Genomic DNA, 26,775 nt, shown 5'->3' with positions numbered 1-26,775 from the left:
GGACGCTGGGACTTAGATGGCCGCCTGGCGGAGACGCCTCGGTCATTGGTTCTTCTTCTACAACCACCTCAACCTCCTGCACCCGTCGCGGTGTGTTTCCTGCATTTGCGATTCGATTGGCTTCTTCTATGTGCCGTTGTCTCCTTTCGAGGGGCCGTCTCTCTTCTCCTTCACCAGTGTATTCTCTGTCAGAGTGTAGTTCGGCCATGACACTGTACCTCCACACAGACGACGCCAAATGTTGTGGGATCTTTTTACGGTGCTGACGTGGCACGCATTCCTCGGAGGTATCAAGTATGACCTGGCACGAACTTCTGGCAACCTGCAAAACAAGAATTTTCCCGTAGGAATATTCCCTCCGATGCTTAAGTATAAGCTAGAGAGATAAATAATTTGTAGAGAGAAGGCAGAGCAAAGATAGTTTTAGGTTGGTGGGAATGAATTGATTGCCCCTTTTACCTAGGGGTCTGCACTATTTAAAGTGCTAGGGTTTCTTGGGAACTAGTCCTGCATGATTGGATGCTATGCAAGATCAGGACACGTGTCCTGCTAAGTTTTGGGGGCTTGATTTAGACCTGGTGGGCCTCTTAAGCGTTTGAGCCTTTCTTTTTGGGAAATAGCGGAACGGGGCTCCTCCTGAGCAAGTGGGTCCCATGACCCACTGATGGGTCTTGGCCCTGCGTGTGCATGCGGGTTTGAGATTTGCCTGCTGATAGGCCTTTGGGCCTTCTTTCTGGGCTTTAATGGTACAGCCAGGTGGCGTTCTTTTAGGCCACATCAGCATTTACGATTAAGGAAGGGATTTATCCTGCCTTAACTAGTGTATGGAGTCGCCAGATAGTTTTAGCCTTGTCACTAACAAAACTCAGTATTTATGTTATAAAAGTACTACACATGGGAGACGTGCATAGGCTCAAATATTTGATCACAAAAGCAATTGGATCCTTTGTGATCTCGGATAGAGATCGCCTCAGCATACTTCCGCAGATAGTGATAGGTTTGGGGGTAAAGTTACTAATACGAACAATGCCCAATATCAATCCTCGGTGATCTTTACTAAGCCGGAAATTTACATAACGATTCAATTCAGGACATGCGTTATCTATATTATTACCAAGTTGATTTTAATACACAAATAACATAGACTAAACAGTTTTTGGAAAGGGGATTTAACATAACGTATTAGTTTGTCAAGAAATATCTTACTAGTCGTGATCGAACAAATTAATTACGTGAACAATTTATAAAGGGTGATAAAAGAGATAAATAATAAAGATTGCACATTTCAATATAATGTTAGAATTATATTGTATTATCATAATCTTACCACTTGTATTTGCTAGATCTTCTTTTACCCTTTGAAGAGCCTTGTTCCTAGCTAACAGATCATGATTCTTGAATCAATTCCTCTAGTGTAACCTTACCGCGTTCCTATGGGCCATAGAACTAAGTTTCCCCAAAGTAATGTTATGGAGATTGTTTAAGAGCTAGGCACATAAAGAAATAAGGAATACAATATCGATACAGGTTTTAGGCTATCAGAGTTACATAGAGTAGAGGAGAATAATTCTTCGGAGGTCCAGAAGGATGTCTTTATAGTGTAAACTGGTAAATGGAAGATAAAATTCTAATACAACTGAAATTCTCTTGGCTGCGATAGAAAATTCTAACGCAAAAATTAGTAGAATTTCAATTGAAAACAAACGCGGAAAAGTCAACTATTTGCGCTAGAAATTTTAGCGCGTCTAAGCTGCACTACTTTATTTCTAGCCTAGCGTTGGCTGCGCTTGAAAATTCCTGCGCATGCCAGTGCGTTCAGACAGCTTATAACTTTTTAATACCAACTCGGATTCTAGCAAATGACATCTTGTTGGAAAACAACATAATATATTTTTTCCATCAGTGGGCTTTGTAGGTTTTGAGTTATGTTACAAAGAGTGTAACCGTTTTGGCAAAGTCCATAAAAACTTTATAACTTCTTTATTTAAATCTGATTTGGGCTTATGAAATCCATAAAAAGCTCACTCTAAGGCCTACACGATCATATAATGTGCAGGATCCAAATCATAATTTATAAAACAACTTTGACTCTATAAGGACGTATTATTAGATAATAAGCTAGGAGGCCCACACTAGAAGATTGTGGTGTGTACAGACTATTAAAGTCATTAAAAAGTCAACCTTTCTAAACGAAAATGAATCTTTCAAACAGATTAACTACATATTAGAGACATATCTTAGTGCGATTCTGACTATATACGTGTTCCAATTTGTGTTAGGTAGTTTTCTATTTTTAGTAGTTACTATTTCTAAGCAGATTTTGCTCAGGATGATCTCTTCAGTCAGTCGAGGGTCGTTCAATATTGGCAAATGGGTTATGATTTCATCATTGAACTTTACAAATCGAAACGAGGGTCAAATGTAGGCATCTCATCAACAATTCAACATCAAGAATTAACAAAACATATAGTAGTATAACATTTCCCCTGCCCAAGTCACCAAAGCACATATATTATGATATAAGAAGAGTAAATTACAATACAATCCTTTTACCAAGCTCACTGAGTGAAATCGAGGGATTCATTGCATAAAAAGAGTAAAGTTAAAAACACATGTGGGAGAATTGATCTTTCCACCACCCAAACTGAATACTGATGTTGGAGATCGATTCTCATCTCCTGATCTCTAGGAGAACTACTAGCTTTGATGGATTTTCAAAGGTAATGACACAAGATAACAAACCCTATTCTAAATTCATTCATTGATTTCAATTTAAATATCAGCCCAGCATCAATCACCCAAAAGCTCTTTATATTCTCCCAGCAATTTTGGAATATCCTCCATACGTAACTGGATAAAAATGAAGCAAAAACATATTTATATGTTCAAGCCTTAAGTATTTCTGAATTAACAACATATAATATAGTAATATACTCCCTCTGAAAGTTCGACTCACTTACTCTTCGTGTAGTAAAAATAAATAGCTTTAACCGTGTTTGCGAATTGTAAACATAGTGTGTAGGATCTTGTTAGATTTGTTCAATGTAAAATTTTACAATTCTACCTTTTTTCTTTTCTTTTTTTTTTTTTTTTTTTAATTTTCACGTATACGTAAATATTAATGATAAAAGATGCACATTAGAGACCATGCAAAAGCCACGTGAGTCGAACTTACAAAGGGAGTATATAGGACTCATGATTTTTACGAGGACAAATTCAGCAACTTATAAGAATTTATAAACGACTATATAACTAAAAAACTTCCTATCAAGGAAAATAACTCAAGGCGGAACAAGTATTTGGAGAAAGGCCTTGTTTTAAGATTTTACAAAAATTAACTCTTACCAATAATTGTTATAGAATTAACTAATATGACAAAAATTGGCATTCTTGCAAGTGCATGTTTGGCATAAATCTGGGAACACAAATTCTTATTTACAACGTACAATAAATATTGTACACCGAAGTAAAAGTTGACTCAAAATACATAAAAGTTACCCTTATATATGTAAAAGTTATCTACTTTATATTTTTAAACTTTTTTATTTTAATAATAAAATTTCTTCAAAATCATTAATAATGTATAAAAATTAATCATTTAATCTTTTAAAAAGTTAATTTATCAATTTTTTCCATAATATAAAAGTTAACCAAAATATAGTAAAAGTTACAAAAAAATAGGTAAAAGTTACTTTGGTGTACGATAAATTTATTGTACACCTTGTGCGCGCAAGACCTTTTGTTGTGTACAAGAAAATCTTGTACACTAGGTGTACATATAGCATTTTTCAACATAAAGGGTTACCATTGTTGGTTGTTGTATTCCTTGAGAAAGGAATCACTTGTATCTTGTTTCTAGGAGGGTTTAGAAAAAGGTGATTGACAGGAGTGTGCAAAAACAGACCAATAGCACAAAGCCGCCCTTTAAAAGTCTGCCAGTGGAAATATTAAGCTTAAAAATAAAATGTGCAACATTTGATAGTAAACGCATGACTAAGACTCCTTTTATTGACTTTAGATACGGGGTTATATTCCCAGTAGAAGCATTTTACGTTGTCTTTTGATATTTTTATCCCTTCACTCATTTTAATCTACATAAATTCAACTCCATATGACTTATATCTCAAAAGTTATAAATCTTCTCAAAAGTTATAAATCTTATACTCTATACATATCATTTTTTGTTTATATTTTTTTACTAAAAGTAATACTACATCCGTTTCAAAATGATATTTACACTTTCCGTTTTAGTCAGTTTCACAATGTTCTTTACATTATGTTTTACGCTCCCTCCGTATTTTTCAGGAGTGGCAATTACTACTTCCGGACGTATTTTTTTAAGATTAACAATTCCATTTTTGGTAACTTTTACACCAACTCCTCAATTGTTTATTATTTTTTACTTTCCAATTAGCTCACTTAAATCATAAATAACTCCATTTTGGGTAACTTTTACACCCCACTTATTTTTTTATATTTCTTTATTGTCAACTACCCCTTGCATCATTATTATATCATACTCCGTATTCAACTATACTTCCTTAATACTTGTGCCGGTAAACATACGACTCCTACAAAAATACGGAAGAAGTACTATTCTTAGACATGAAAATTTACTATATTAACCATTTTATCCCATAAAATTTACAAATTTTCATACTCTTTCTCTTACTTTATTCATTTTTTCTTACACCCACCCACTTTTTTAAACACACACTTTAACTTTATCCATATTTTGTTATATTAACCCACCTTTTTACACAATCTACCACTTTCATCTTAATAACAAGTTTTTAGGCCCGAGCGATGCCCCTGGTTACTACATTAATAACATTCACATTTACTTTTTTTTTTTGCAATACTAACATGAAACATGCTATAACTTAGTGGTAAAGGTTTTATTGTTTAAACTCAAAGTCAGGGGTTCAAACCTTACGCAAACCATGTTTGACCATTTTTTTTATATATGAAAATTACGTAGAACGAACGACCAATAAGCAGAGCGCCACATGTCATGTATACTTTCTTATAGACGCCTTTCCATAAATATGGCCCTGTTCGGCAAAAGTAGCGGTAGCGGGTAGCGGTTCAGTAGCGGGTAACGGTTGGAGTAGCGGGTAGCGGTCAATAGTAGCGGGTAACGGTTACTGTCAAAGGTAGCGGGTAACTGATATGAGTGTTCGGTAAAAGTAGCGGTTGATATTATAAAATAAAATAAAAGGTGAAATATTATTTAAAACTTTATTATAAATTTGTCAAACGCTACCCGCTACCTTAAACGCTACTAATTTTAACGTTTGATAAAAGCTACTCAACCGCTACCTCTACCGCTAACCGCTACCTAAATCGCTATCTCGCCAAACACTTACAAATTTTACAAGTAGCGTCTTGACTCGGTCAAAACGCTACCCGCTACCTCAAAAGCTACCGCCGAACACGCCATAGTATAAATTGTGCAAATATGTGAATATTATTATGATACAGACGTAGTAAATCTAGGACGATGATAAAGGTTGCAAGTTGCGACAACATTTAGTTGTCGCAATATTACGTGTCGCAGTTTAATTGGTACATATAAGCGCCACGTAGGCTACGCGTCATCATAATATCTTTACTATTAATTCAACATTTCTACTACGAAAATATGTAAATAAGGTAGCCGATATAAAAAAGGAAAAAAATTAGAATATTAAGATTTTCCTACCTTTTTTTATAACATGTATAATAAAAAATATAAGTTAAATATTTTAATTTCCAATTTAAATCATGACACATAAGCATGTCACGTCATTATTGTGACACGGCTTAAAGGTCGCATGTTGCGACCTTTATCATTTTCGGTAAATCTATACATGTCTAACCTTATTTCGGTAAATTAGATTAGAAATAAAGCGGTTAAACTTGAAAATTTGATCACCCACGAGATTATCCAAAATGTGTGTTATTATAGTATGGAAATGGAATACTATTTTTTATGAGTGTATTTGGTCATATAGCCTATTAGTTATGTCCTCATCCCTAATTTATTGATCCGCTATTCTTTATGAGATGTAATAAGCAATATAAATTTATTACGGGCAGTAAAAATTCAGTGTTTCATGATGTGTGTAGTATGTAAAGATATTTATATTATTTTTACATACTACATTATTATAAATTTTTTAAAAGTAATAGTAACTGTAATTTTGTATATACATTTTGCGTATTGTTATCACAAATTCTTATTTATAATGGGTGTACAATAAATATTGTACACCGAAGTAAAAGTTAACTTAAAATGCTTAAAAGTTAAGCTTATATATGTAAAAGTTATCTATTTTTAAGTGATTAATTTTTTCATTTTAGTAAAACTTATTTATTCAAAATCACTAATAATGTATAAAATTAATCATTTAATCATTTCTATCAACTTTTTTTTTACTAATATAAAAGTTAATCAAAACCAGGTTAAAGTTACGAAAAAAGTGGTAAAAGTTATCTTGGTGTACAATAAATTTATTGTACACCTTGTGCGCGCAAGACCTTTTGTATTTTTATTTGTAAGGCCTAGTTATATAATTGGCACTAAGACGGCTCTAGTGATTGGGAGAAAGAAAAAAGGTGGATAAAGTAAAGGAAGTGAAGTAAAAATATTGGTGGGTGTAAAAAAAAGGTAGATCAAGTAAGAGAGAGTGGAAAAGGAAATAATGTGGGAAAGGAGGGTAGGATGAGTATATTTATATACTTTTATAAAACACTAGTGGATGATCGCGAGCGTTGCGCGCAGTGTGGCTGGATATTTAAATCTGGCTCCGATGGTGTTTTAGCACCCTAGTTTCTTAGTTCCTCTGTTCTTATTTACATGACACAATGAGGTTTTAGACACTATTCACACAAACACCTTTGACTTCCTTTTGTGGTTTATACATAAGAAAAAACGTAGTCGTGTGAGGTCTTATTAGATTCGTATTAGTAAATATTATTTTAATATCAACTTTTTATAATTTTTTCCGATCCACAATTAGAGATATTAATGTTTGAAATCGTGCATTGACAAACGTGCCTAAATAATTGTGTCATTTAAAAAAGAACGGAGGAAGTTTTTTTTTTTGAATACGGATCGATTTTGGATTTTTGGGAATCCGATCCAAAAAATTCATATCGATCGGATCAGATCCTGTATCCGAAAATTAAACGCCCCTTATGTAGTATATGTTCACGTTTTATTACCTTAGAAAAATTAGAATATAATAAATGACAGAATTGTATCCTAATTTCAATGAATTTTTCTTTTTCAACAAAAAGAGTTGAAAAATTGAATACACGAAACTCGATACTATACACAGTACATGTTCTACATTTCACTTGAATAAAAAAGGAAATGCAAACGTATATAAGAATCCTTTTCAACAAAAAGAGTTGAAAATTAAAGCTGGATACTCGAAACTCGATACTATAAACAGTACATGTTCTACATTTCATTTGAATAAAAAAGGAAATGCAAACGTATATGAGAACTTTTACCTTATTCCCGACTATGTTTATAATTAGGTGTACTCAAAATCGGTTTTTATCTTATTGATCGGTTGTACTAAATTGTAAATAAACAAAATCGATAAAGTTAGTACAAAAAAGACACTTGGTACATGTACCCAGCTCTAAATAACTTTGTACTTAAGAGCGAGTTTATTAGATTAAGGAGTATGAGTTGAGTGAGTACCAAAGAAATGTGCAGTGAAGTGTTTAGATTAAGTCTCAATAAGACTATTGCCCTTGATAAAAGTAGTTGACAAATTAGTTAAAGAGAAATTAGGATAATTAGTTAAAAAAAAAAAAAATTAATTAATTTATGGGAAGTTACTGTTCCTTATGAACAGTAACTTAGCTCCCAATTTTTAAAGGGTAGAGAATTTATGGGAAGTTACTGTTCATAAATGAACAGTAACTTCGCTCCCAATTTTTAAAGGGTAGAGATATACTCCGTATTAATTTACTTATTGATTTATGTTTGATGTACCAATGTCATGTATCTTGGAGCTGGTAGCTTTTTTCTGGTGCATTTCTAATCCATATGCATACCATTTTTGTGCAACATATCCCAAGTTTTAAGATCCACCATAACATCATAGACAACCACAATACAAAGGAACCATTATCACCTCCCACAAACTCCATAAACGACATGAAACTCACTTTCATTCAAATGTGAATACCACCGAGTCTTCTACTAAGTTCGTACATATAACATTTGGAAAGGCATTGAGAACCCTTTATCCATTGAAAAATAGGCAATTAAAGGGTTTTGATATCTTTCCTTCACTTTCTTCACTCCATCTGTTTTCCCTACTCTCGAAACAAAGGCCCCTTACTAGGTAACAGAAAACGTTCAAGTATCTACGAAATAAGTTTTGGAGACATTCTTACATGGGAAAAGACAAAATTCTATTTAGATTGAGTACCAATAGTTAAAACAGAGGCCAAATGATGCACCAGTTAGAAGGGTTGAAGAGTGGCAAACTGATGCAATTATGAGGCGTAGAGGAAGACCAAAGCAAAGGTGATTGAGAGTGATATGAGTTTATTGGGGATTAAGGAAAATATGGCGTTAGCGAGGGCGAAGTGTGTACACCGACCACTCAACATTACTTTTATTTTATTTTATTTTTCTATTTGCCTTTGCAAACTTCTCTCGTTTTCTATTTTTATGTTTATTATTTTTTCAAAACATATTCCATTGGGGTGTGGCATAAATGGCATGGCAGAATGGTAGTGTTTGGTTGTAGTTCTTGACAAACGAAATGTCGGAGAGAAAAGGAAGTTTTTTGCTTTATTTTTTAATTACATATGTATTTTTTTATCAATGTTTTTGAGAAATAAGGTGACTAAAGTTGTTTAACGAATAGAGTGCCAGTTTTGAAAGTAAAAAAAAAATAAAAAATTCCACCAAATAGAAAACCCCGAAATACAAGATGAGCATGTTAAACTTCCCAAAAAGAAATTGATGGCCGATCACATAGGAATTAAATTTAGTACGATTTTGTAACAAAATGGAAGCATGACCACATTCTGAAATAAAGAATAGATAGAGACTCTGATCCTCATACCTGAGAAGCATCATTGATATGATAGAACCGATATGCAGCAGAACATCCAAAAGAGACAAATCCTGGAGATGCTGAATTGTATTCAGAAATAATTCTGTCCCTGAAGGCACAGAAAAATACATAAAGATAAGGTTTAAAAACTGGCATGAAAAGCGTCAAGAAAAGAAAAGAAAATCAAACACTAGCCTACCCTTCCAACCCCCCTCTTTATCCACCACTGAGGCACCAACCCCACTCCTATTTATCCTCCTCAGCAATCCTCTTTCTCTCTCCTCCGCCACCAACCCTCCTCCCAATCCGACCAAAACCACACCTCTTACACCCTTACCACCAATCAATCTTCTAGTAAATGAAATACGGAGTATATATTCACCATAAAAAAAAAAAGTAGTGGTCTGTCCTCCTCTCTGCCACCTGCCCTCTCCCTATCTTTATGGTAAAAGAATAATAAGTTGTTGCTTTCATAAATTAAGGAGAAGAAAGGTGGTGAGGGGGTGACCAGAGGGAGGAGATGCATGGTGGTGATAGTGAGGGAAAATAAGTCACTTTAATTGTTGTATCTAGCTTTTTATTTGTTGTAACCCAAACTAATGGATAAAATATTTATCAACTTCCTTAATAAAGCACTTTGTGCAACTTAGCTACCTTTTAAATTTTATTAATTCATTACCTTATATAACAACTTTTTTTCTCGGTAATAAAGAAATATACTTCCTCCGTTTTTTTATTAGTTGCAACCAAGTGAACTTTTGCATTGTTCACATACTCCCTTTTGATTATCTTTGGTGATCTATAGGTAAGCTAAAGAATTTTTATAAAGGATCTTTTAAATCCTCTCGAACTCAATGTATACTTTTACAATATCAACTATTTATAATTTTTGCTTATGAATAATGAAAGATATTTATGGTCTAAGTTGTGAGTTAGAAAGCGTAAAAGTCAAATGGTTGCAAAAAGAAGCATTAGGTAGACTGGACATAGTTACGCATATACACAAGGAGGATTGAGGCATAAATTTCATTTCCCCCATCTGCAATATCAAGACACATTAAAATTTTCTTTTACATCTCTTTTAAGTGTAAATCAATTTGTATAAGCTAAAAAAGTAACTGAATGAGCTCTCAATTAATCATCATTTGTTTCTAGAATCACCATCATAAGAACCATCACCAAAATCACTATTGTACCCTTGATTGATAGAATGATAATCAGCTGAAAGTCAAATTATTCTAATGACTTTGAAGATAGTAACAAAGCAGTAAAACATGCCCAAAAAGTAATCGCTCGAGTTTTTTTATTAGTTCCATTTCTTTGAAGATTATAATTAGATGGAATTTATTATTTCGTCGATTAATATATATCCTTCAAAACATATTCATGTAGGATCTTGTTTTATTTGTCTCGATATATAATTTTAACTTATTATTTTTATCACACGTATTTGAAGATATTTACATTTAAATGTTGCATTAGAAACTGTGACAGATTCTACATGAGAGTAATAAAATAAAGCAGAGGGAGTAGTAAATATATTAAATATGTCTGACCAAATTTCACCAATATGTTCAGTTTCTAAAAATAAGATTGTGTCACCAATTTTAAAAGTTGCATCAACAAAAATGTCACATTTCAATAAATAGCTACAAAATCACAAAAAAGAATGCACAGCTTACTTAGGAAATCAGCATTTTGAAATTTGATGCAATTGTTTTATATGGAAATAATGTCAAAGTAGATAAAGTAAATGAGACGGAGGAAATGTTGCCTCCCCACTCTACATCTTCAATCAAACCCTCGAAAGTTCATTTCTTCTGTGTATCCTTCTTTCCCTAGACTATCTATATTTCTTTACACCTTGTATCAAAAAGTTCAGGTGCCCAACACAAACAGGAACGGAAATACTACCTAGTTGATATATACTACGTACTTTACTAAATATTTGCACAAGTAGAAGATCAAGAAACAAACTTGAGGAAACTAGATCACAAGCCAGCAAAAAACAAGCAATATATTGGTCTTACAGATGATGATGCTTAATCAAGCGTTGATAGTCACGAAGCAAGGGCCCAAGCTGCCTTAACTCAATGAAGTTGGCCTCAACGTTACTCCAATAATCACGAAGCATCTGAACTGCCTATTCTTAACGAAAATGAGAAAAGGTAAGATACAACAGAAATCAAGTTCATTTTTTTTTTGAGGGGAAAATCAAGTTAACTTCAGATAAAAAGTAAGCAACAATGTACGACTCTTTTCACATTTTGTTTTCTTTTGGTTGACAACTAAATATATCAAGTTTACCAGAATGAGAGACACTTCATCATGACTAGATAATCTTCCTTCCATGAAATTTAAAGCCAACTCATGTAGCTCCTTGTCATTTGCTTCATCCAAAATCTGATGTTCAGATCTAGAAAACGAGGGAAAAGATTTGAATCTTTTTTGAAGTGCCGAGATTGCAGACTCTTGATGTTGGTTTTCCTGCACAAACAAAAGCAGAGGAGCCTGCTAAGTTTGAAGGAGGGAATAATAGACATCAACACAATCAAGAAGTATCACAATATAGATAGATGTCGGTATCTGGATTTTCCTCCTATTCGTCAAAATGTTCAATTAATTAGAGGGCGATATACTGAGAAGTACCGTAAGAAAAACCAAATGCTAGGTTTTTTCCCACTCCAGCAAGTAGACAACCAACCTAAGGAACTAAAATTAATATAATTATGCTTTTATGTGATACATGATTTTGTCATTTTTAGGATCATCAACCGAGTATTTTACAAATCGACTGTTTTATATGATATCCAAAAGGTGAAACTACGAAACTATACAAAGAAAATATGATTTAGCGTGTGTTTTAAGGAAGAATGCAAGGGTCCAAAGTTACAATCAGCGACAACCGTATTATGTAGCACATGCTCTAAGATTATCAAGCCACGTAAAATTAAATTACTCATGTCTTAATGATAGATCATTAGAAAGAAAGTTAAGCTAAAGCCCAAAATTCAATCAAAAAGAAAATAACGAAAAAAAACAATGTGTCAAAAGACAAAACTCTAGTAACTCAACAGTAAAAAAGAAATACAGAAAAGGGAAAAAAACGTAAGATAAAAACAATACAAAACAAAGCAAAAACTGAGAAAAATAAGGAAGAAGCCAAGATAAGAAATAATATTGTAATGGAACTAAAGAGGAACAATATGAAAGGAAACAGAATCCTAGTTTAGAGTACAAACAATTAACTATAAGCTACCCTTTTCTCTGTAATTTTTCAATATGTAGCTTTACTCATTTGAAAAGAGCTGCACTTAAATTCTAACTTTGGCAAGGAAACCCCAAAAATACTATGAGACATTCTTTAGAATTATAACTAAACATTTCTGCATCATAGGCCCCTTACCTGGAGAACACAACATTAACAACAAAGCCTTAATCCCAAAATGATTTGGGGTGGCCAACATGAACCGTATAAGAAACCGTCTGCAAAACGTGCAGTAAGACAGTAAACAAAGAAAATTGAGAAAGTGAAGGTGAGGGTAATGAGACACGAAAAATAGGGAACAAGAAAACAAGGCCGGTTTAAAGAAGAAACACAAATGTTAACTGGGGGGGTGGGGGAGGAGAAGTTGCAAAGGAAAATAGAAAAAAGAAGTAAAGAAAGAGAAGAAAGAGAAGAAAAAGAACATAAGAAAGAGAAGAAAATAAGTCATGTAGAATCGTTGGCCCCTAACTTGGAGCATATGCCAGTGAACTTCCCAGGGACCATTTATCACCATCAATTTGTTCACAGGATATCTCTGCTACAAAAATATCCAGATAAATGGCAATTGAAAGTCAAAACAATGCTGATACTACAGATTTTTTGTTAATGGTGCACAATATAATTTCAAAATATATTATTCCACAAAATCAATTTCAGAGAGATCACGAAAATATTCAAATGACACAGAATTTTTTTCTCACTACTAAAACCTCAACAAGATAAACTTTTGGTTCTGCAATTTACTACAAGACGGACATACATTATCGTACCAAGCCGTCGTAAGATGAAACTGTTATCCTGAGAAAACAAGGAATATTTACGAACATTTTCTCTACATATTGCTAAAAGGAACATTTCCCATCAATGTTAATAATTCCTTGAGCACTATCCACAGAAAATGCTAATGACATTCACAGTTCTAAACTTAGAATCGCTACTGTTGTTAGCGGTTTCCCCTTTTGTAGCATAAACATTTTCATTTTTGACCAAGAAAATATATACAACCAAATACAATAACACCTTGTGCTTGAACCGTGAAGCCCAAAAGAAGAATACTAAAACCGGTATATCTTATCTTCAAAGACATTCTACAACCTCGTTTCACCACAGCCTTCCTCTAGCGGCACTCCGCGTCAAACCACAACCCAACCCCACAACTACCTCTCAAATCATAAATCCCTTGTCTCTCTTTCTTTTTATTTATTTATAGAGCATATTTTTCCAGTTGCTGTGAGCCTGACAGTTGAGGTTTTTTAAAATCTTATCCAAATCAATAATCCATTGCTGGCTGCTCCAAGCAGCAATTAACTTTATTCTCAAGTATTTAAAGAAATTACCAGCCACCACTATTGCTTTGCTTTAATTCAGAGATCAATACATTATATTTTCTACATAGAAAAACGCCCCAAGGAACTTTAATAGCATTGGCAATTTTGTGGGGGTAAACTTGCTAACGGCATCAGTAGTTGTATACTGTGCCAAAAATTTGCACCCCTTCTATTCAATCCTACGTGTACCGTACTCAATTAATTTTTTAGAACCAATACAAAATGAGATTAGTTTTCTATGAAGATATATTAAAGAAAATTGCTCAATATATGCAGTGTTATAAACATTTTAACACAGACAAAGGCTTATAACTTCAACATTAATGTAACTATCTCATCAAAACACTGCATGTTTAATGTCGCAATAGATACCATTTATCTATTACTATATACTAAAAGACACGCCAGGCCGAATGACACGTGTCATTTCCCAAAAAAAAAATTAATTAAAAATATAGAAAGAATAAAAAATAAAATAAAAATTAGCTACAATAGTAAAAAGATTACATAGATTATACATGCTCAAAACTTAACAATAATAAGCCTTAATAATGGAAGAATCAAATAAATTTACTAAATATTACATATTTCCATCAGATATTTTCAATAATAGAAAAATCAAATAATTAGCCTTAATATTCTCTTTGGCTTTATTATCCTCATTAGCATCAAAAAAAAAAAAAATTGAATCTAACACATTGTTAACGTAATAATCATATTGTTAAAGATTTATTACATTTGAACAATAAAAATGACGCATATCTTAAAGAATAATCAACAACTATACATTGCATCCTATATAGGAAAGAATAAAATCAATCTATGTATTTTGTACTATAACCATATATAGTACCACTCTGTATAACTATATCTATAACTATAACCACAATTATATACTAAATCAATCTATATACTATAACTATATATTTCGTAGTTCATATTAAAAGACACGCCAGGAATGACATGTGTCATCTTCGAGTGCGTCCTCATTTTATTTTTATTTTTATTTTTTTAAAATATTGCAACTAAAGAAACTTTTAAAATCTCTTTATTTCACGATTTGTTTTTCTTTCCTTCTATATACAGAGTAATACACTATCTATGACCAAAAAAAATTGATTCCATGTATTATGGCAAGAGTCTAAAACATATACTAACACTGTTTTGAAAATATATGCCGAGAATAATTTTTGTGTTATTACTGATTTTCTAATTTACATAATATGTTACTAATAGCAAGATTAAGCATATTATGATTTTCACATTTTTTATTTAAAAATTTCATAGTACGTTTAGCCTACTTAATAACTTTATAAAAAATGACTAGAATAGTAAAAATAAATAAATTATGTTTTACTATACGTCAATACCTAAACAAGAATTTATTTATTTCCTTTCATTTTATTACATTTTATGTAAAGCAAGTGTTAAAAGTGGGTTTAAGAAAATTACCTAAAAACCCAAAATTCGATCAAATATCTGACCTAGAACATAGGGTATTCTAAACAATATCGGACCGGTGACATATTTCGTATGTCATTCTTGCTTTTCATAAAATTTGGCTGGCGGGTAGGGTTGCATATATCATTCAATTCTAAAGGCAACGAGTACCTAATAATGATGTGATAAGTGTTTTCCTTTTTTTCCCTACTTATATTTTTTTCCTAAATCCTAAACTCCTAACAATCACTTCAAATAAAAAGTAAATTTCTCTTATTTTCCCAATAACCCATGAAAAAACTTAAAATTTCATTTTAATAAGTTATTGTGCAAAAAAATAAAGAAAGTATTTAGTAATATCTATGCGTTCCACGAGACCTAACCTAGTTCTAATTAATGTTCGTATATACCAATAGGAAGCTTATGACTCAAATTGACATCATATGTGCCAAACTCATTATGAGAAGGTAAGAGTCATTGAATATTGAAACCGTTTACATCATATTGTCTTCTACCCTTCTCTGATCATAACCAGTCATTCACTAGCTAACTTGATAAGAACATCAGTCATCTTGTGTCTTATCTCCTGAGGAAAGTTTACTAGATCAAAAGCTACCATCTTTTCTTTTATATGAAAAATGTATATCAATGTGCTGCAATATGGAGTACAAAACAAAGAAGACAAGTTCTCCTCTAAACAGAAACCAAATTTACATAAAATCCCAATTTCTTTGAACCTCTCCAGTTGAGTAATTCTCAAAAGCCCCAACTGCATTAGCCACATAATGAAGCTACATAAGTGACTTAGTCCCACAATTATTGAGAAGACAAAGACACTTCTAAAAATACCCTTGAATTCCGCTCCAGCCACACGCACATCACATGATCGCCATAACAGCATTGCGCCATTACAACTTCTTTCCTCACCCTTACTAAACCCTCAAACAGCCAAATAGCCAATCCACAGAAACAAACACCCTCCTCCAGAGTTATCTTTCCATGACACAATGTAGAACTCTCCTTGACCTTAGGTGAGATCATATTATGTTTCATCTCACGTTATCAGATATTCAAGGTGTCGTGTAATACATGTAAATAGGTCTAGTTATTGGGTGAGGCGGGGCGGGTCACTAACATGGTTTCAGGCGGGTCAAGGTTCAGGAAAAAAAGTAAAACCTGCGGTTAACATGCTAAGAGGATACTACTCATTGAAGAAAAAATAGGTCAATGATCTGATGTGAAAGTTCTCCATATTGGCCACAACGCCTCAAATATGAATGTGTTATTTGTATGAAATACTAATGATACAAAGACTCAAACAATTTTAAGATGTAAAAAATTTACGCCATCAACTTATTTTTGTAGATCTGAGTTAAATTTGATAAATTGGGGGGAAAAAATAGAACTTTAGGATTTAAAAAATATAAACTCCGTATATGTTTAAAGGATAACAATTTGTGCGTGTAAGTGCGGCGGATGATAAATTTATGTTGTTTTGAAGAGTTTGAACCATGAAGATTGAAGAAGAACCACGAAGAATTTAATTAATGTTACCCCTCAGTATATGGCCCAACCCTTTTTCCATTGGGCAACCTTGTCCAATAACCACCTCTACATGTAATTATCAAATGCATGAAAGTATGAATGACCGAGAAACAGATAGCATACTACAAAGGAACTTTTTCCTCTTTACTATTTCTTCGGTGTGAAGAACTTACAGATCCTAAAAGTAATTCAAGTTAAAAAAACTTCCTAACGGTAAAGATAACAACTTTCAAGGTCCATATTTCTTTCAGCTTTTCATATAACCACAAATCCTATGCACCTTTTAAGCAGAAAATGTGTTCCTACACGTCAACATGAAAATTAAACGCCTTGTGTATTTTAAACAACAAAACCAAGTACGAACTTTGGGCCTAATGTAGGCTTAACTAGTAAGACTACGTACATTAAAAATAATTTTGGAAAAAGAGGCCAATAGTACAGGCAGAAGGGAAACTATAATCCCTAATAATTAAAATTTAAATAAATCCATAAATGGTTAGCTTTAACAATCAATATATACCAAGAAGATATGAAAAATATACCTCAAGGACAGACTGCAATGTTGAATCAGACGCCGCTACTTCTCTGTCCTCATGAAGCTGTTTGGGCAAGGACGGGGTTGATCTCTTTGATATGGGATCCTCTAGGAAGCAGAAAAGATGACAAGCCATTTAAAGATCAAATTTTGGACTTAAAATCCTAGTCAGAACCTAAATCTAATCAATTTGGATCAATCAGGTCACTGCTAACTGTGTGTGATAGTCTGACTTATAAAGACCAGGAATGTTAAGCGAAACCTTGCCTCTTCACACAGTAAGAGCACCAGACGTAATACGGCATTACCAGTGCCTCTAGGTCATTAGCTAGTGAATTGACGCACAGCAGTAGAATCAGAGTGTTTGAACACCAAAATGACCAAATGGATAGCTAACTCATGATTACAAACATTATGAATTTACGACACATAAATCTCCAAGTTGATTACATTGACGAAAGCATACAAGGAAATGAAGCACATTGTATAGCTAGGCAATCCACAAAGAGGGTTACTTGCTTTAACTCATATGTCATGAAGTGACAAAACAAGAGCACAACTTTCATCCACACTTACAAGGGAGTTTCTGGGCTTCAACTAGGCCATTACAGGAACTCTCACCCTTAACCATTGACATGCATGAGTTTCCCACAACATATGGTTTATTAGCATCCACAACAAAAATATAATGATACAACACAAGGTAGATAGGGGAAATTTTGACACTATGTTCCATAGGTAGCAGCAACTCCCCTCAGTTCCAAAGTAAGTCTGGCTCCAAAACGGAACATGTGTTCTAATTATCTAGATTGAAGAATAAAATAATAAAGTAACTGGATATAATTTCTCCAGAGTGTAGAAGCACAATAATTCTTTTTCACATCTGCCACACGCCCACATCTTAGACTGGACCCTCTTCCAAAGTTAAAGTTTTAATCATCTGGAAGAACAAACAATCACATTCACTGTTCCCAAGAAGAAACCACACATTTGAACCAAGATAACAAAACGAAAAAGGAAACAGCACTGATTTTTAAACTGAAAATTTTAATTGAATGTTAAAACAATCATTGGCACGGAAAAATACACTTGACGTTGCTATAAAATTTGAGAGACACTAGAAACCATTTTAACTTTTTAGACGAGGACGTAAACTTGTGAGATACCTTCGGGAACCAACCACCAAAAGTCACCAAAAGTAGATTTCCCGTCAAAGCCTCCAAATAACAAATAGCGAGACCCAATTAATGTCAAGGAATGATATGCTCGTGCTGGTGGGGACTCATTGCGTGTAGGTAACCGTTTCCACTGCACAGACACTAACCATGCAAACATAAATAAAAACAAATTGACAGCTGGGGAAACATACAAATCAATTGGCATATTGTCATATATAAAAGATTAAACTAGTATAACTTAAAATACATCTAAAAGTATTCTAAGCCAACAGATGAATACGTAAATATATGCTGATAGCTGTACCAAATAAAGACAAGGGAAACATTTAATTATAAATAATAGATGAAAGAAACTAGTGACCTCTAGAACCTCAGCTAGACTTCCACATTGAAAATACAATACAAATACAACATATTTTTCTTAAAAACCATTAAACAGAATTCTAAGGCAGGGAAATATCTGGGAAACTATAAATCAAATTAGAAGTCATGCCATAGGTAACTGATGAAGATAGCTCAATAGAACATCTGAAACGGAAATAGATCAATAAATTAACAAACTGAAACCTTCTGTGTTTCATTAAGGCCAAAGTACTATCCTTCCTTGTCATTCTCACTTGATGTTAGCATTAAAAAAAACAATATAAGGCACTCTTCAAGGTCTGGACAGAAGCAGGGTACTCTTTAGTGGGTTGGGGGGAAGATGGTGGTTGTGAGGTGTTACCATCCTTATCCAGCAAATGTGAAGAGGCTGTTTGTGTTAGACCTTTGATCGGAAAAGTAAATAAGCAATGGCTACCTAGAAAAAACATAGGCGACTACTTTAGTAAAACTTGTAATTTAGTCCAATATAGCCCAAATACCAGTCTGCCATATTAGCATTCATAATATTTATATAATTGTATGAAAAGAAAACGGCACTAGATTAGAAGATATTAATCTACAACAATGCAGCATTTGTATTGAGAAAGAAAAATGCTAAGGTCTCACAGTCGGGTTTCGTTTAGCCTAAGATGTATAAGATGCACAAGTTTTCATTGTGGCTTGTGATGCTTGCCAGAGGACCGGCAATATTTCGAGGAGGCATGTGATGCCCCAAACCGGCATACTTGAGGTCGAGATTTTCGATGTTTGGGGTATTGACTACATGTGACCTTTTCTGACATATAAAGGTAACATGCACATTCTAGTTGCACTAGATTACGTCTCCAAGCGGGTGGAACCGTGGAAGTCCTTGCTTCACCTAGTAATGATTCTAAGGTGGTCATTTCACTATTCAAGAAGTCTATCTTCCGAGGTTCGGGGTTCCAAGGGCCGTGATCAGTTCTCAGTTCCATGAACCCAAAAATCCTATGTAAGTTGTAACCTAATGTGTCAGCAATCATGCTAATGGGTAAACGAATAGCCATATATTCTTCCCTTGCAAGCTTGCTATTCATCAGTTGGAGAATCTTGTTGAAGTTGTAAAGTGGAATGAGTCTATTTAACAACTATTTACTGTTTAAAGCACTTCTAGGTCCTTTCAGCGAGTTTACTTGACACACTTGACACAAGCATAAGATGCTCTAGCATCAACCTCCTTTGCTAGCCTGTCGGAAGTGGCTGAACGAATTTATAGGATTTTTGAAATTGTTCTCAAAGTTAGTCTCTTTATTGGATACAGGACTGCTTAAGATGCTCTAGCATCAAGCTCCTTTGCTAGCCGGTCGGAAGTGGCTGAACGAAAATTTATAGGATTTTTGAAATTAGTCTCAAAGTTAGTCTCTTTATTGGATATAGGACTGCTTTTTTAGCATTTCTTTGAATGTGTTTAGCATCTCTTTGATTGTGCTGCCGGACCTTTTCTTGGATTGCCTTTGTCTAATGTTCATTGAGATTTAAAAGTTGTTTTTCAAAATTTGCTGTTATTAGAAATTCTAATGATGCGAATTGAATCACGAAAAGAGAACTTTCTTAATTTATGTGATCTGAAACACAATTTTTGGGTGAAAGATCAACACTTTAAATTGTTTCAAGGCTTAAAAAAAAGAACTAGGTGGAGGGCGGATGTGTGTTTTGATGGAGGATGGATAAATCGAAGTATAGATCTCAAGTATCCCAAGTTGAGTGGTCTCTTTCTCATACGAAAAGAGAGATGAACACTTATCACAACGTGTTTTGTGGTAAAGAAAACCAATAAGCAAAGCTCAATAATTCTCAAATGCAATCTGAATTTTATTGAAGACAAATAAGCGTTTAGTACGCTAGAAACCATGCAAGTTTAGGAGTCCTAGATGAGTTAGAAGTCTTAAACAAAACAAAAAAAATAACAAAAACCTAAGGAGTTGTTTGGTTGGAAAGGATAACGAAACGGAAAGGCAACTCACATTTCCAACTCCCTTGAGGATGTTTGGTTGACTAATTTTTTAAAATCCACATAGAGTTTAAAAGCGCAGGGGGAAGCGAAGCGCAAAGGGTCTATCGAGCCTAGGTAGGAGCAAAGGGCAAGGCGAAAGCGCACGCCTTTCATAGGTGACGCACACTTGTGCGTATCGACTCAGAAATTTTATTCTTAGTAGCAAAAGTATTGTAGCTATAAAAATAAATTAATAAATTAATAATTTTACTAATATGCTTAATATTACTATATCAACACTAATGCAGAAATTAAATAAAACAGCTGACTATAAAGAAAATATAATAAAAACATCTGTTGTTCTTGGTTACCGCATGATAAGAGAAGAATAATAAAGAAATTGGGGCACGTGAATGTAACTGTGTAATGGATGATTTGTTGCATGTAATAAGAAAAAAGTAAATGGAAAAAAGAAAGTGAGATTGGTGTCTGTAGTACAGTACGATTGTATAAGACAAAAAATAAATGCATTAGCAAACCAAGCCGAACCGTGCTCTCGAACGAACCTGGCGGTCGAGTATTAAGAAGAGAAATCATAGACCAAGTACACCAGAAACGAAAGAGGAATATGGGACAAGGAGACTGAACCTAGCACCTATTTACTAACAAAGGAAGGAAATTTTTTAAAATATGATATTGTTATTTTCTTTTAGCAATGAGAAAAGGTGTGTTTGTCTAGTCACATCCACCTTTTTTCCTTTACAACATCACACACTCTTTTGTCTGTTAGAAAACAACTCAGCGTGCGCTTCAGCCGCCTCAAGCCCCAATAAAAAGCGCAAAAAGCATGCCCTCCGTTTAGGTCGCCTCGCCTTTGAAGGTTGAAGTGTTTTCCACTACGCCTCCACTCGCCCCTCGCTTTAAGCGCACCTAGGCCCGCCTTTTAAAACTACGGAATCCCTTTTCCCGCTTTCCATCTTGAATTCCCTATAAACCCTGAATGTCAAGTCCCACCTTCCACTCGGACTTGAGTATTAACCTATTATCCTCTAACCCCTATTATGTACATCAGCGCCCACCCTAGTACCGCCCAACCACTAGCCACGTATCGGAAGCCACCCCGTCGACCGACATCCACCACCCATCAAATTTTGTGTCTCACACCACCGTATTTCAAGCTCCAACTCATCCCTGCCACTGTTGGCCACTACATTTTGGCACCACAACCACCTTCTCCAACACAACCACCGACCCACCACCACAATTTCCGTCCTAAGAGAAAGAGAGAATACTTAGATTAGGCTCTTGACTAGTCGAAACATGCCAAAAAAAAAAAAAAAATGCTACGTTGCGCTCGCCAGCGAGGCTGCCATCAAGGTGGTCTTTTTGTAAGGCGATCTCACACAAAAGTTATTGAAAAACTCACAAAGTTTAGGAATCCTAGATGAGATAGAAGTCCTAAAACAAGAAAAGTAACAAAAACCTAAACTGCCTAGGTCCTTGGAGAACAAGGAAAACCAAAACGAATCCTACCAGACTTTGGAAACAAACCCCAACCTTAAACGCACACTAAACAGAAACATTAACTTAACTAAAATTAAACAAACTCGGAAAGCCTAAAATGTGAAAAATACCCAAGTGAGGCTAAAAAACGCATGAGAAAAATCTAGAGAGTTTTGAAACGCTACTCATCCATGCATCGCCTAGTCTTCCATCACTACCCATATATTCCTTTTGATCATAGATGAATCTTCTTGATGTAAAAATCTTCTAAAAGGTAGAACCGCAGTAACATAAAGCTTCAATTCATCATTATCATTATCATTACCCCTTTGCCTCAAAGAGGCTCCCGCAAGAAGCGGGGTAAGGAGGGTCGGACGTACGCAACCTTACCCCTGCAATTGCAGAGAGGTTGTTTTCAATTGACCCAAAAGTGATAACTGGACAACAACGGGACAACCACCTTCTACTTCATGGAAAAGGAAGCGAAGAGGTATTAAGAGCCATTTTGATTTAGTCCATTTCATCCCACAGCCAAAAGAACAAATGAATCTTTGGCTCCATCGGAAATGGACATAACAAAAAGCTTCAACATTAAATCAAAATCACTGCATATTCAATCTGTCATTGTCATCATGGCTTTAGAAAAACTGTTTATAATATTTATGGATACACACGCATCCTGTAGACATTTTAAATACTCATCAAGAATTTTAACATTAAAACATCAAGTGGCAACCAAATGTTATATGGACATAATGATAAAGCATAATAACTAGAAAAATAATTCCAGTGTTGTTTGATATAAAAAATAAATTCTTTTTTATCCTAAATGCACCAAGTGAATAAACAACCAATTGATGAGGATTGTTATTTGGACAACATAAATAATTGTCGATTATTGTGACGGTACACTAACTAGTATACAACACACTCACCTCTATCTAGGATGATGCAGTCATTGTAGTAAATATCATAACGACTAAGCCAGCCACCTGTCCCGTGCCCTCCAAATAGTAATAGCTGATGCATCACATAAACACACAAATTATCCCAATCAGCTTCGATGTCTAAGCAAACGAAAAGTAAACACATGAAACCATTTTATGTAAATATGTAAATAAAGAAACTATTTCAAGGGACACATCATCAAAAGACATAAAAATGCTAAAATTTCATGAAAATATCAACATATCTAACAAAGTCTCCCATGCAACAATTCAGCAAGATTAGAAATGTGTTGGGTTATTGGCTATTCTAAGATAAGAATTTTTAACAATGCTAAGGAGAGTGCATAACTAAGAAAAAGCTGCAACACACTCACCAAACCCACCTGCTATCCGTACATATGCAAGGAGACAAAAGAAACAGCAAGGCACTGTGGAAGCAACAACTGCTACTGCAACTACCACACTAGCAACAACTGCTACTACAACTACCACACTGGCCAGGGTGGAGCCATTACCTTTGATGGAGGCAACGAACATATTCATTAAGACTCTTTGTCTTATACAAGCTGCTTTTGTCTTTTGTCTTGGTTATATCCATCTTAATTGCTTTTGTCTTTTATTCCAAGATTGTAAATAAAAGGGAAGGGGGAAGGAGAAAGAAATCATCTTGAGATATGTGGTTAATCAGGAGAATTAGACCTCTCGAATATCTCTTGGTTACTCTGTTTTGTAAGCTTAAATTCTATCTCCGATACCTATCAAACAACTGTTCTACACTTTGTGCGTTTTGTTCTAGTTATTTGTCTTTGTGAATTAGACTACTGAGTTCCTTGGAGTTGGTATCAGAGTCGCACAATGCAAGGAATCAGGCAAACAACCAGGGTGATTTCAAACACCCAAAGAATGACCGCCATGGATGGTACTCTTGCGGACGTCGGGGCAGAGAGTGTCGGGCTTGGAGGACAGGCTGGAATGAATGGAAAACACTATCCTACAAATGGTGGTTGAAAGTCTAGCGACTTTCCAGAAGAAATTAGCAAAGAAATTCCAAGCCAAAAGTGACGAGGAAGCGAAGAGAAACAGAGCCGTCGTGAAAATTGCAACCAGTAGACAGGGGGGAAGGATAGACCGTTTCCGAGATGATCACGGTGCCCAAATGAGACAGTGATGAAAAGGGACCAAGAGAAGTTCCAACCGGAGATGCGCAAGTTAGTGACCAGAATTAAGAAAACATCGGTACAACAAACCGAGTTCGTATTGGGGAGACGAATGTATGAGAGGGGAAAAGGTGGAGGAAATTGGAGGTACGGGAAGATTGAGATGCCCTGTTTGAAGGCAAGGCCCCTGATGGATGGGTGCTCCGGAGCGAGAAATACTTCAACATATGTCGTCTTAGTGAAGATGAGAAGGTTGATGCGGCGGTGGTAGCAACAGAAGGGGATGCCCTCAAGTGGTATCAATGGGAGAACGGTGGAACTCCGTGACGTCGTGGATGGACATTCAGGCTCGCATTTTGCATCAATTTCGGCCCTTGAATGTTTATCTTTGCACGAGCCATGGCTAGAACAAACCTCCAACATTCTTGATTATCTTGATTATTGGAGGCTATTTATCGAAATGGCTGCCCTTTTGAATGGTATAGCAGAGAGTCTTCTTATACGGTAGTTTACAAATGGATTAAAGGAGGAGATTAAAGTAGAGCTTAGGTTGCTCAACCCGTTAACGTTGGAGAAATCGGCCGGTGTGGTTAGGCGAGGAGGATTGATGGCCACGAATCAAACTTGCTCCGGATCTTTTCCATCTACGGTCGCGGTGTGCGGTGTTGTAGGTGGGTCGTATGCACGGATCCGAATCAGAACAAAGGGGGATGGTCCAAATTTCTTCCAACAACCTAGTGAACTCATCAAGTTATAATAAACGTAGGTCAACTTCTTCGGTGCCATCTATCAATTAAACACATCCTTCCACCCATTCCACACCATCTGGTGGGTTTAGAAGGCTACTGAAAGTAGATTGCAGGGGAAGAAAGCTAAAGGTTTGTGCTTCAAATGCGACGGAAAGTGGGAAATCGGCCACCTCTATCGGCAGAAAGAACTAAGTGTGATCTTGATTGATGAAGACGAAGTTGGGTTATGGAAGGATGACTGAATAAGGAGGACGTATCGAACATTCAGAGGAGTTACTGCACAGGTCGTGTGTTGAACTCGGTCGTGGGTTTATCTAATGCAAAAACGAAGAAACTGTTGAGTATAATTTGAGGCAAGGAGGTTGTGGTGATGATTGATCCTGGAGCTACTCATAATTTCATCTCCCTTAAAACGGTGAAGGAACTTGAAGTTCCAGTGACAGGCTCGAGTAGCGGGTGTCTTTGGGGAATGGTGAAATGGTGAGAGGGACAGGGGTGCGTGAAGATGTAATATTGGCGCTGAATGAAGAGGTGGTAGTGAAGGAAAAAAATTCCCCTTTAGTTTGGGAAGTTTTGATTTGATTCTTGGTATTGAATGGTTAGAGAAATTAGTGACAGTGAGTAACAATTGAAAGTCTCAAGTGATAAGGTTCCAATCTGATGGTCGCACCATTACCCTGCAAGGAGACCCTTCGCTAGCCACACTCGTATTTCATCGAAAGTTATGAACACAACTATCAGGAAGAAGGGAGGAGGTGTATTGTTAAATGATATGGGGGAAGGTGAGCATAGGTAGGAGGAAGAAGCGGTTACTGGAGTATGGAAGGGGATTATTGAAGAGTTCCACTCGGTGTTTGAAATGCCTCTAGGTTACCTCCGAAGAGAAGCAGAGAACATGACATCATACTTCGGGATGGTAGTAATCCGGTGAGGGTTAGGCCTTATTGATACCCGCAATTCCAAAAAGACGAAATTGAGAAATTGATCAAGGAAGTGCTAATGGCAGGCATTATTAAACCTTCTACAAGTCCCTTTTCCAGCCTGGGTTACTTGTCAAGAAAAAGATGGATCATGGAGATTTTGCGTGGATTATCGAGCCCCCAATTGCTATACTATCCCGGACAAGTATCCCACCCCAATCAGTGATGAATTGCTCGATGAATTACAATGTATTACTTATCCTACGCACTGGATTTGAAGTCCAGTTTTCACCAAATTCAGATATGACCGTAGGACACACCAAATACCTCTTTCCGATCACACGAGGGTCACTAGGAGATCTTGGTGATGCCCTTCGGATTAACCAACGCGTCGGCAACGTTCCAAGTAATCGTGATCGAGGTATTTTTCACCTTACCTTCGTAAATGTGTTAGTTTTCTTTGACGACATTCTGGTGTATACTATCACCAGAAAGAGCTTGTGGGTTATTTGAAATTGGTGTTGAAAAATTGGCGGAGAATGAATTAGTCCCTCCGTCCCAGAATACTCGTTACACTTCCCTTTTTCATCCGTCCCAAATTACTCATTACACTTTTTTTCCAACCCATTTTAGGAAAGTTTTTATTATATTTAATAGATGTCCCTTTCTCACTTTGGCCCACCACGCAAATATTTTAATTTCAACTCTTATATCCTTCAATATAAAATACCATACATTCTCTTTCCTCTAATATTAAATTACTCCACTAACTTCCATCACATCTACTTTTTAATAA

The 26,775-nt window shown here is 35.2% G+C and overlaps 1 protein-coding gene across 1 annotated transcript in view; it reads right to left on the bottom strand.

Annotated features, from left to right (window-relative positions):
- Positions 1-2,487: 2,487 nt before the first annotated feature.
- The window catches only part of LOC110798359 (protein GLUTELIN PRECURSOR ACCUMULATION 3), a 37,259-nt gene continuing 12,971 nt past the window's right edge, over positions 2,488-26,775 (bottom strand). The window contains exons 10-16 of the mRNA XM_022003543.2: positions 23,142-23,226; positions 18,357-18,509; positions 17,198-17,298; positions 11,382-11,561; positions 11,105-11,217; positions 9,084-9,183; positions 2,488-2,850 (exon numbers count right to left, since the gene is read on the bottom strand). Coding sequence (XP_021859235.1) covers positions 2,791-2,850; positions 9,084-9,183; positions 11,105-11,217; positions 11,382-11,561; positions 17,198-17,298; positions 18,357-18,509; positions 23,142-23,226 — 792 coding nt within the window. The 3' untranslated portion in view covers positions 2,488-2,790. The remainder of the gene's footprint in view (positions 2,851-9,083; positions 9,184-11,104; positions 11,218-11,381; positions 11,562-17,197; positions 17,299-18,356; positions 18,510-23,141; positions 23,227-26,775) is intronic.

The sequence above is a fragment of the Spinacia oleracea genome, chromosome 4, assembly GCF_020520425.1.
Source record: "Spinacia oleracea cultivar Varoflay chromosome 4, BTI_SOV_V1, whole genome shotgun sequence".
NCBI classification, from domain to species: Eukaryota; Viridiplantae; Streptophyta; class Magnoliopsida; order Caryophyllales; family Amaranthaceae; genus Spinacia; species Spinacia oleracea.
Note: the sequence above shows the minus strand (reverse complement) of the source record. Positions and strands in the feature narration are given on the sequence as shown.